The sequence below is a fragment of the Diabrotica undecimpunctata genome, chromosome 2 (genome assembly GCF_040954645.1).
Source record: "Diabrotica undecimpunctata isolate CICGRU chromosome 2, icDiaUnde3, whole genome shotgun sequence".
NCBI classification, from domain to species: Eukaryota; Metazoa; Arthropoda; class Insecta; order Coleoptera; family Chrysomelidae; genus Diabrotica; species Diabrotica undecimpunctata.
Genome location: NC_092804.1, coordinates 40940373 through 40952565, shown reverse-complemented (window position 1 = coordinate 40952565; position 12193 = coordinate 40940373). Strand labels below are relative to the sequence as shown.

Genomic DNA, 12193 nt, shown 5'->3' with positions numbered 1-12193 from the left:
AAGCTAAACCAATAAATGATCTTATAACACAAACACAGATAGAATAACTGAAGACAGCAGTTCAATTCTTGATGATTCTGATAACAATATAGTCTCAATAATGGAATCCATTTTTGATAGTGACTTTTCAGATGTAGACCCCACATATCAGCCAAGTGAAGAGGGATCGCTCTTTCTAGGAAGTCTATATGATTTACACACAGCTGTCTTTGATAGCCTAAATGAGAAAAAAAAAACACTAAAATAGGTGCACCCACGAACAATTTAGTGTCAACTGAAATAGCTAGTTGGATATTAAATCTACTTCTTGACAAAGTATGAAAAGACCTACGTCCACTAAAACGTTGGAGAAAAGCTAACCCCAAAGATTGGCTAATAAATGTCGCAAAAAGAAGACGTGCTGAGGGTTTGCCTTATAAGATAAAAAAGAGAACATCGACCAGCAAAATTGACAAAACCAGTTAATTGTTTAGAGTGCTTTTACATATACGCCAGTTATTTCAGCGAAGATTACAGACAAAGACTATGTCGTGATTATTGAAAGTTAGAACATATAGGCCAGAAACATTTTCTTATTGCACGTATTAAAACGGAGCCACCAAAGAGAGTCTTTGCAGTTCGTCGAAGTTTAAAAAACCACATGCATTTTCCAAAAATTGTTACTTTTCTTTGAATGATCAAGTCATACAGGTATGTGAGAAATTTTTTTGTAAGACACTTTGTATATCAGCGTCGTTAATACAAGATGTAAGAAAAACTGATATTCTAGACTGTTATGCAGATACGAATAAAAGAGACAAGCATACACCGCCAAATAAAACAAGCAGTAAAACCCGAAAAATCGTGAAGGCTCATATTGAGTCTTTTCCAACCATGGGCCCACATTATATTCGCCAAAGTTCAAAGCATAGATATTTGGACAAAAATTTAAGTATAAGAAAAATGTACTTTTTATAAATGACTGAATATTTTCTAACGACTATAATTTAAGCTTTTTTGTTGCTAGAAAAGATCAATGTTTAGTTTGTAATAAATATAATAGGGGTAATCCAACTGACAAATCGGATTTAGAAGACAGTTATAGAGAACATCAGAAAAGAAAAGAAGTACGTAATCTTAAAAAACAAAATGATAGGAAAATATCTAATGAACAATGTGATTTTGTTTCAATTACTTTCGATCTACAGGCCGTACTACAGATTCCAAGTGAATTGACTGGACAACTATATTATTCTCGAAAATTATATGTCTACAATTTGTGTGTATATGAAGCCGCATTACCAAATGCAGCTTACTGTTTTGCCTGGTCAGAAATCAACGGTAGACGAGAAAGTTCTGAAATAGGAAACATTATACTCCACTACTTATCAAAATGTGTTCCAGAATATGTAAGTAAGTGAAATAAGTTTATTTTCTGATACCTGCGAGGGAGAGAATCGTAATTAGAATATTGCAGCCTTGCTATTAAGGGCTGTTCAAAACATAGATCATTTAAATATTATTGAACACAAATTTTTAGAGTCTGGACATTCCTATATGGAAGTTGACTCTATCCATAGTAGTATTGAAACCGCTAAAAAACAGATCTATCTGTGGGATGCCAGATTACTTGTCTGTTTTTCAAAATGCAAGAGGAACTAAAAATATCAAGGTTGATGATAAAAAGTGTGTATAGAACCATACAAATGTAAAGAATTTAAATACTATGACTTTTACGATTTAAAAAATTTGTCACACACTTTAATTAAAAACCGGACAAAAGACCAAAACGGCGAAAAAATAATGTGGTTGAAGATAAAAAGAATGAGATTCATGAAAGGAGAGACAAAGAGAATGTTTTAAAAGAGACTATTTTAATTATGACATTTCAACAAGCTTCAATTATTTCCATACTGATACTGCACGGCAGATAACAAGAAAAAAGCACGCCAAGTTATCAACTAATACAAGCAATCTTGAAGAACTTAAGCGACTTTATGATGCACATTTGCCAATTAGCATAGCAAAAAAGAGAGATTTGGTACAGCTATGTGATACCGGAGAAATATCACGGGTGGTATCGTAATTTAAAAACGGGAAATGATGTAACAGACATCTTGCCAGAGCCTGATTTTAGTGACGAATCGGACGAGGAAGCCTCATAATAATAATATTGTTATTATTATATTCGAAATAAATTTGTTTTTTTCTATAAAACTGCCTATCATTCATATAAATAATAACTATAACTACACACAGCTGTTAATAAAATTTTCAGGGAAAACCAGTTAAATGTCATGAATATCGACTAATACCTTAAAACATTGCTATTACCTAGTAAAAGCCTCATATATCGATCACAAAACTGAAAAATATTATACTTGGTTTATTATATTTGTGTTAAATATGTTATTTGAAGAGTAATTGATTTATTTAGATTTACAGGTAAAACCAGATAAGTGATAGCATTTCCAACTTAAATTTAGGATTAGTCAGATAGGTGTCTCAACTTTTTCAAACTAATGATAGAATATCATTTCAGATATATGCATCTTTCACTAGAATACCTAATATCAAAAACAAGCTGACTGCTTAATTCACAATAAAAAACTAAACTTTAAAAACGTTTTTTCTCGATTTCGGTATTCCGACATTTACCTGGTTTTCGCAGTATACCGACGATATAATAATCTATATAAATGTATACCATTTTTAACAATGCATATTTATAGCTCATTTCCAGAGCCAACGTGCTAATTGTATGTAAAATGAAACTTTTTAAGGTTTTTAATGTTTGTATGAAAGATGAAACCGTATGACACATAACCGTGAAATTTATATACCAACCTATAAATCTCTTTTAAAAGAATACTGACACCTACACATTATCACAATACTACATATCATAATACTAAGAAATTTGTTATTTTAATCTAAGAATAGGCTTTATAATTTACGAGAGATTTAATTTAATGTATTTAAAATTTTACAGGATCCGGTATAGATATATTAGATATTCTTTTAGATTTTTTAGATATATTATTTCTTCAACACTGAAGTTAGTCCAATCTCTGATATTTCTCTGCCAGATTTTGTCTTTCTTCCCAAGACTTTTCTTCCCTCTACTCTTCCTTGCATGATGACGCGTAGAAGAGAATATTTATCGTTTCGAACTGTAGCCCAGATACGATGTCCAGATGGACAATTCGTCTTAACGCTTCTTCGTTTGAGACTTTTACAGTCCAAGGAATTTTAAGAATACGCCTATATAGCCACATTTCGAATGCCTTTAATTTTTTTACAGATTTGGCCGTCAGGGTCCAAGCTTCTACCCCATATAGCAGTTGCGACCATACATAACATTCGACGATCTCAATCTAATAACCACACTCAATTTCTTATTTGTAAACATTGACTTTTATCTGTTTAGTTTAGTCCTATCTTTTTGCTTTATCTGTTAATGATTTCTATAAGAATTTGTAAATCCTCTATATTTTCTGTCATAATTGGGGTTTAGTCTGCAAATTTTATGTTATTAATGATGCTCACTCCATTCCTTACTTCTTTCCCATAGTGTCTCCTAAAATACCTATTAGTTGACAACACACATCTCTGGCTGACTCCTTTTTGAATTTCTGCTTGATTTGTTTCTCTATCTTTCACCCGCATGACCGCTGTTTGAGTTTAGTAGATTTTTTAGTAAATTAATATCTTGGTATCTAGGTGTATGTATTTTAATGCATGTATGGGCTTACCAGGTTGAACTATGTCAAATACTTTTGAAAATCTATATTAGATATGAATATGTTTTCATTATAATCTCTGCATTTTTGTAAAAGTACCTCCATTGCGCACAATTCCTCTTTTGTTCCCAATCCACTTCTAAATCCAAACTATGTGTTGTCCAATTGTTCTTCACATTTTTTATTGACAGACGATTTAATGTTGTTATTAATCGGATGACATTTGTGACTTTAATTAAATTTTGATAATCGTTACAAATCAAGTCTTTTAGTGACATATTATTCTTTTAATTTTTACTTCTCATTTAATGTCTATCTTTTGTTAGTTATTTTTAGAGTAAATATATGATGACTGACATTATTCCCAATTGATTCTTTTGTTTCAGTTATTGCTCTAGCCTAATTTGACATTTTCTTTCTTCAAATCATCAAATTTTCACGGTTTGTTTATATTTCGTTATAGTAAAATTCATATTTTCCACTAAGCCTAACATAAGCAGCAGCAGTGTCATCAAACCGAAATAATCCAGTTGTGCATAACGTTTTTGCTGATCGATTTACAAATAAATTTTAACAAACACATCAAATTGATCATCCTTTTTACTTTCGTATACGATCATACTTATCCAAATTAAATTTTCAATTTTCAAAAACTTATGATACCTCCTCAATCCACAACCCTGCGCCATGGACAATATCTGTTCCGGCTATCGACATCAAACAAACCTAAGAAATCAGAGATATCGTCAACCGTCATTAAACAAAAGTTTGTGAAGTGTGCAACCGTGTTCTAACGTTAAAACATTTTTTAATACAGTGTCTTAAATATAACAGTAAACGAAATATAGCATACCCAACTGCCCTAGAAGAAAATACAGATACAAAAAGAATAATTTCTTATCTTAACGACTGTAAACTTCTTCATAAGATTTAAAACGTACATTGTAATACACATACATATTATTATTATTAATTGTGAACTAATGTATATACACTATTTGTATCAACTGTAACATTAATCTAAATACGCTAATGCCTCTGCGTGGTAGATGCGTTTAAAAAAAGGTATTTATATTAGACTATAGATTATATTAGATTTATATTAGATTAGATATTCAGTTTTGTGAAAGCGCCTGTCTTAGACAAATTGAAGGAGCGCTCCTAAGATTTTTCGGGGTTTGGCTTAAAATTAATTCGTAGTTCATTTTATTATATTTAAGGCAATCATTTAGATTTTTTTTCACTTCAGCAACAAAAGTTTTGGTTGTGCAATGTATCGTCTACATGAAAGTCCTAGTATCTACTGTTATCGGTTAATCATTTGTGTAAATGTAATACAGTGTAGGTGCCATTACGCTACGTCAAGCGAGACCATTCATCTGCGTTCTTCATCTTACCATTGAATGATACGAAAAATCTTCTATTCTGTAGATATACGCGGATAAAACAAGTAATGTTTTTATCCAAGGCGATGTCATGCAGCTTTGGAGAAATGTTCTCTTATTTAATATGTCGTAAGTGGCATTTAGATTGACAAATACCACCCCTGATACCCGATATCTTTCGTACTCGTTGTTGCTTTTTGCAAAAACGGGTACGTTATTACGTACGTTAATAAGTATTACGAATAAAAATAAATAAGCAAGAAGAATATAAGTGATCTATATTTAAACTAAGTGACATAAAAAAGAATATTATATATACATTTACTTCTAAATTAAAAATTAAATTTTGATATGCCTGACAACGAAAGATACAAAAACACAATTATATAAAGTTGAAAATAATAATAGCTTGTACAAGCGACAAAGCATTTAAAACAATAAGACCGAACATATTATATGTAATTGTAATAGATATGTTGCCGAGAATCAAGATACCCTAAGGAACCCAAATATTTCTTCTTTTAGTATCTGCCATAAGTGTCTCCATGTGTTTATGTGTATCTAAAATATAGTATATAGGATATTGAATTCCCTACATTTAAAAATCTAAATATTGAAATTAGACGGTAAAAAATTGGAATTTTAAGAATGATTTATAAATTGTTATAATTTAAATTTTACTACTCCATGAAACAAATATTTTATACGTCATAAACTGTAGCAATCGAAACACCGGAACGTTCATTTATATAATAAATATATCAGTGCCAACGCATTTAAAAAAAAACTAATAAATAAAAATGAACTCTTGCCTTTTCCAAGTTTATAATAGGCACTACTTAAGTTTAAAAATAATTAAAGCAAGTAATATAAATTACCATTCTAAAATATTTAACTGCATTAACCAAGTATTTGTGAAATTTCTCGATGACTAAATTGATTGATATTTAAATAAATTTGAAGTTCCAAAATGTACCTGCTGTAAAATTTGAAAGTCTACGACTAATCAAATTATTGGCAACATCGCAAGAGGTTAGTTGTGTACGCGAAGGTATACATACGGATCCCAAAAGTGTTTTAACCTATTTCAGAGTTCACTTAATCCTATGTGTTGCTCGGAGTCTACATAAAGCGCTACGCAGATAATAATATACACGGTGTATATTCTACTGGAGTTAGTATAATACCGTTTTAGAACGGAGCTTACATTAACCGCTAGATGTATATATATATATATATATATATATATATATATATATATATATATATATAGTTACCTTTTACTAGTGCCAAAAAAGTAATATATATATATATAGAAATAACCCAGAAATTACAGAATAAAGTACTGAGAAATATTCAGCGACTTTTATAATGACCTGGGTATAACAAATGTGTCTCGAGCTATCAAAACGACGGCAGAAAGACATGACAAATGACTTAATAACCATGTCAATGTTTAAGCAATCCAGCTACTTGACAACATAGGACTAATTAAAAGATTGAATGGGACAAAGCCCGTCAAATTAGTTTAAGTGACAGTGAAAACGTAGAGCATAGTACTTGTGCGTGTGGTGCCTGTTAATATTAGTGTAATATTAGATTAGACAGTGTAAAAGTGAACACTATAGAGTAAACTCACGATTTTAAGCAACTTTAGTATAACCAGATTGTAATTTCGATAAACGGAGAAAGATTATAATACTACAAAAATACGCGAATCGTAAAAAGATTAAAGGTAAAATTCACATAAGATTGGTAGCAACCCAAGCCATTGTTTTTTTAATTGCAAGTCCAAATTGCTACGCACCTTAAACTTATGCTTAAAATTATTTTTAAAATAAGTAGAGTTTTTTAAAACATACGTTTTCATGGAAATAGATCCATCTTCATGGCACTGGGCAATGTTACAGGATCCTTGTACTGGCTTTTCTTCTCCAGCTTTTAGAACTCCGGTACCAGGAAAGTCTGGGCATTCAGTAACTAAAATTATACACGATTAGATTTACACTACACTAATATCAATAAATAAAAAGGATAGTAAAGGCAACGCTCAGTTAAAATTATTACATTATATGCACTGTATGCACTGCAATTTTTGTAAAATGGATTGATTTTTCTTCAGTTCTCTAATATCTTAAATGTTGTGTACAACAAGATATTAATAGTTTTTTGAAGCTATTTGTTTGTTCCATTATATTTTTTATTGACATGTATTAGGAATTATTGCCTATTGTAAATGTGGTAGCTCATCTATAAGGCCGCCATAGTAAAATATCATGCCTGAGTATAAGGATCATCTATATAAAGCAACAAGAAGCAACAATATTTGGGTAAAAATTCTTCAAATGGTACAGCATTTATTATGTGTTACATTTTTGTTGAAAATATGGTGTGATGTAAAAGTTTATAACAGATACCCATACAGGATTGCTATGTAGGGTATCTCTTAAAAATGTAAACATCACACCCTCTTTCACCATTAACAAAAACGTAACATAATATGATAAAATTTAAACCATTTTCTTGGTTTTTGCCCAAATATGGTTTGACTTATGTAAATCTGGTAATACACCGATGATTAACTTTTTAGTCCGAACACATTTTATGATGTTGCCCGAAAGAGTCTTTTTAATTATATAGCTTTTATAAGAATTTTTAAATAAAACTTTTTTAATTCATGGTATACAGCCAACTACAGGAATTTTATTTTTTTTTGTTAATCTATTACGTACTTACATGGACCATGTCACATGTGTGACAAACTAATGTTGAAACAATTATTAATCCTCAAGATATTACAAAATTTTTCAACATTACCAACATGTATTGAGGAATTGGGGTGAAGCAAAATATTATTGATTGAACTGGAACAAGACTTTTACAAAAGATGCAGGCTTGCATATAAGATTACGGCTTGTATGGAAGAAAAAAAGAAATAGATCCAGTCATGGGAAAGATACACCTTCTAAATAAAAGTAGCTTTAACAGGTGCCAAAGTCTTTAACCACTAATGTCAAAATTATTCTAAATTTGTAATCCTCAAGACCTACAAATATTGCAAAAGATCGATGACGAATGAAGCAAATTTTAAAAATACCAGGATATTCCAATATAATTCGAAAATCTGAAGAAATAATATTTTAAATTGGTCCAAATAAAACATTTTGACGATAATCGTCTAGTGGCTAATTTAAGTAACTTTGCATTTTCTCTGTTAATTTTATCTCATTGAAATGTAAGTTGTGAAAGACAATTTTTAAAAGTAAATTTATTAAGGACAAAGTGAAGGAACCGCTTTGTAAGGAACATTTTAAATGGCATTATGTACTCATCCGAATCAGTGTATCTTAAAAAGAATTGTGTAAATTTTACACTGTCAGAAATAATGGTTGAAACTAAGAATACTACCAATTTATACAATAAAGAAGCTGATGATGAACTGCAAGAAGTTGAGTTCACGTTAACTGAATAGTGAATATTTTTTACTTAAAGTTTCTTTCTTTTAAATAGTTTGTTTGTTTATTATATTTGTTTTTGAAGTTATACTTCTATACGCACGGTCGGCGTTGGAAATTTGCATGAGAGTGAATCTGTGAAACCATTATAGTTCATCCCAAACCCTTCTTTCAGTGCGTCATAGTTGATCGAATTCTCTCTAACACATTAAGCTAGAAGTGACAGAAAAAAACGTGAGTCTGTGATTATTATACATAGAACTTAGAAAATGATTTATCGTAAAGCTAATTCTACTTACGGATGTATAATTGGTTGGAGTTTAGAATACGCTAAATAGATATCCAATCAACGCGCATAAATATAATTTGGCGCAGATCGTCTCCATCGTGACAGTACTTTCACAATGTCAACTGATAAAATGATAATTATCACTTCAGGTTAGTATTATCAGAGATTTTACAGTGAAAATTTTGTATTTATTGCCTTAAAAATATTTTATATATACCGAAATATATCGAGAAAGAACAAAGACTAATATTAAAATTATTAAATTATTTTAAATTAGAAAAAGAGAGGTTACGATCCTACAACTGTCAAATTTAACTAAAATGTCATGCAATAATTCTCGACATTCTTAAAATCCTATATGACGTCAAAATATGTGCGTCCAGTGACGCACTGAAAGAAGGGTTTGGGACAGACTGTACATATGTAAGATAATGAGTAAGAGAGAGACATAAGATATCTTTTCTCTCTCTTCCTCTCTCGAGAGTAAAAATGTTCCTTTTGTATATATTATATATATATAATATTGTATATAATATAATATAATATTATATATAATATAATATGTATTAATATTATTATTTATGTGATATGTTTTGTATTATTTAAAATTAAACGTTTATAATTATTTTAGGCTTTTGTATTTCAAAATAATCACTGTTTTACCGAGAACTGTCAATTTTGAAATCCGTTAGTGTCATGTTTAATTGGCAAATCCTTTACGTGTTTGGTTCATACGCTGATGGTTGTGAGTTCGAATCCCAATTATGAATTTCCTTTTTTATTTTTGAAATATTTAAAAACCTGACTTTAATCTTTTTAAATATATGTAATATACGCAAAAAACATAAATTTTAAAATAAAATGAAAATTTACAACATAATCCGAGTTGTTGGTTTTTTATTTTTATCTTCGTAAAGTAGGTTATGTATATTGGCAGTTTTAAATACTTATGAATATTACATTTTAATTTATATTGTATTATTATATTGAATTATCTTGCAGTGTATTTATTTTATTGTAATTTTTATATTAATCACAAAATAAACAATGAATTTTACTGCAGAGTATGTGTAAATTTTCTTTTGCAGTCAACTTCTTTTATACATATATAAAAATAAAAATATATATTTGCATTAAAATATTGATACAACTTCATTTACTATACTCCTATTACAGGTCAAATGTTTATATACAGCAAACGATGCACTATATACCTATATAACTAATTCTTTTTCTCTTTCTGCTCTCTCCTACCTATAGCATTACATATATAATGATTGTGCAGATTGACTCCTATATAAATTTTTAACGGCGAACGCGTGTATAGAAGTATAATTTCTACCGGCAGTCCCACTGGACTGCCACGCCCGTTTTTTTTATTTGTCTTTGTTTGTTTCTTTTATAGAAAAAAAATATATTATTTTTTATACTTTGTTAATTTCTTGTTCAATATATATAGATACAATAATCCGTACTATAAATTATCATAATTTGAACAAAAATTTTCTGACTTCGATGGAGAAATATATACAAATTCAATTCCCATTATATAATTAAAGAGAAATAATTCATTCCCATACCTCCTATGAAAAAATTAATTTACATATATCAAAAAAATAGGCTCAAACCGGTTTGAATCCTGGAGCTCTTTAAAATAAAAAATAATTATACTTCACGCACATTTTCAAATTTGATATTTAACCGATGAATATTGTATAATTTACCTGCGTTTACTGCAACCACTATGCACAAGAATAAAACTGCTATCATCTTCATGTTGATTACCTAAAATTGAAACGGTTTAATATTAAATTTATTATTTGATAAATTTACATTTTATAAAAACCAAACTTACTAATAACCTTTATAAACTGTTATTTTCTTGATATCAACAAAATTGAATTAATAAAGTATAAGTTAGGAATTTCAACATATTTATTATAGTATTTATATGCCGTTAGGAAATAAATTAATAAAATAAAATAATAAAATAGGTACAGTGGTGTTAAAAAGTCCTGCATCACCTATGTGATGCAGGATTTTCGCTAATTCATTTTAAGTTTGTGCTTGTAATTAGCATTATCGGTATACTTACTAATGGTTTTTTAATTATTAGCTCAAAATTCTACAATAAAGATTAAAATAATCTGATTGAAAGGATTTCCTATAATCCGAGAAAATTATGAGGTGATTATTAAGTCGTTAAAGTACTATTAAATTGAATCTTAATGACAAATTTGCCACATATTTTGACTATCTAAACACTTTAGTTACCCTAACCCATTTATTAGCTCTTTGATTTTTGATAAAAAGGTCAAAAGTCATCCCAAAACAAACTAAATTATCGGACGAAAAGTGTTTTGAAGTTATTGTTCACCATAAAAACGACAAATCTAGTCGCGAAATACCATCCGCAGTAAACTATAATCAGTCTACAGTAATTAGAGCCATTAAGAAGTAGGAATGCTAAACAAGAAAAAATCGACGACAGACCGCGTAGTGGCCGACCAAAGAAAACTTCTGTTCGATATGACGCTGCGTTAAGAAGAACAAGTCTGACAGACAGAAGACTTAATTCCTCCCAATTGACAAAGCTGTGGTCTGAATCTACAGGTGTAAGCGTGTGTACTTCCACTGTGAGAAAAAGACTGCTTAGTTTTGGACTTAAAGGGTGTAAGGCACGGAAGAAACCACTGCTTCCAGAAAAGCAAAGATTGCACCGTTTAAAATGGGCCAAGGAACATCGAATCTGGACAGCAGAGCAGTGACAGAGTGTACTGTTTAGTGATGTATCCACTTTCAGTATTAATAATCATGCTGGAAATGCCTACTTCAGAAGATTTCCCGATGAAGAATTTTCTCCAAAATGTGTTTTTCCCACAATTAAACATCCAACTTCCATTATGATATGGGGTTGCATGTCCGCTCGGGGAGTTGGTCGCTTACACGTTGTCTCTGGGATGATGAATGCTACCAAATACATTGAGGTACTACAGAATAAGATGCTGCGTAGTGGAAAAGACCTGTTTGGTCTTTTACACTACGCAAATTAAAAACAATGGCTGTCCAATTAAATATTAAAATTAGTTTACATTACTTCAATGTAATGTACAATATCGCCTTGATTTAAATAGCCTAATTTTTGTAATATTGAATAAAAAATTTTCCGAACTACATTTTTTTTATTAATCAAAATTTTTGCTGTGTTTCCATTTTATAATATTGTGTTTGAGCGCTTGTTTGATGTGGATAATAAATAGTTGAAAAATATTAAAGGTAAATGCCTTAAACTTCTATTTTCATGTATTTGGTAAGGTGATGCAGGACTTTTTAACACCACTT

General features: G+C 30.0%; 1 protein-coding gene across 2 annotated transcripts in view; it reads right to left on the bottom strand.

Annotated features, from left to right (window-relative positions):
* Positions 1-12193, bottom strand: part of LOC140434449 (venom toxin OcyC11-like) — a 57630-nt gene that overhangs the window by 32156 nt on the left and 13281 nt on the right. For both annotated transcript variants that reach the window (XM_072522714.1, XM_072522713.1), the window contains exons 2-3: positions 10576-10636; positions 6970-7087 (exon numbers count right to left, since the gene is read on the bottom strand). In XM_072522714.1, coding sequence (XP_072378815.1) covers positions 6970-7087; positions 10576-10627 — 170 coding nt within the window. In that variant the 5' untranslated portion in view covers positions 10628-10636. The remainder of the gene's footprint in view (positions 1-6969; positions 7088-10575; positions 10637-12193) is intronic.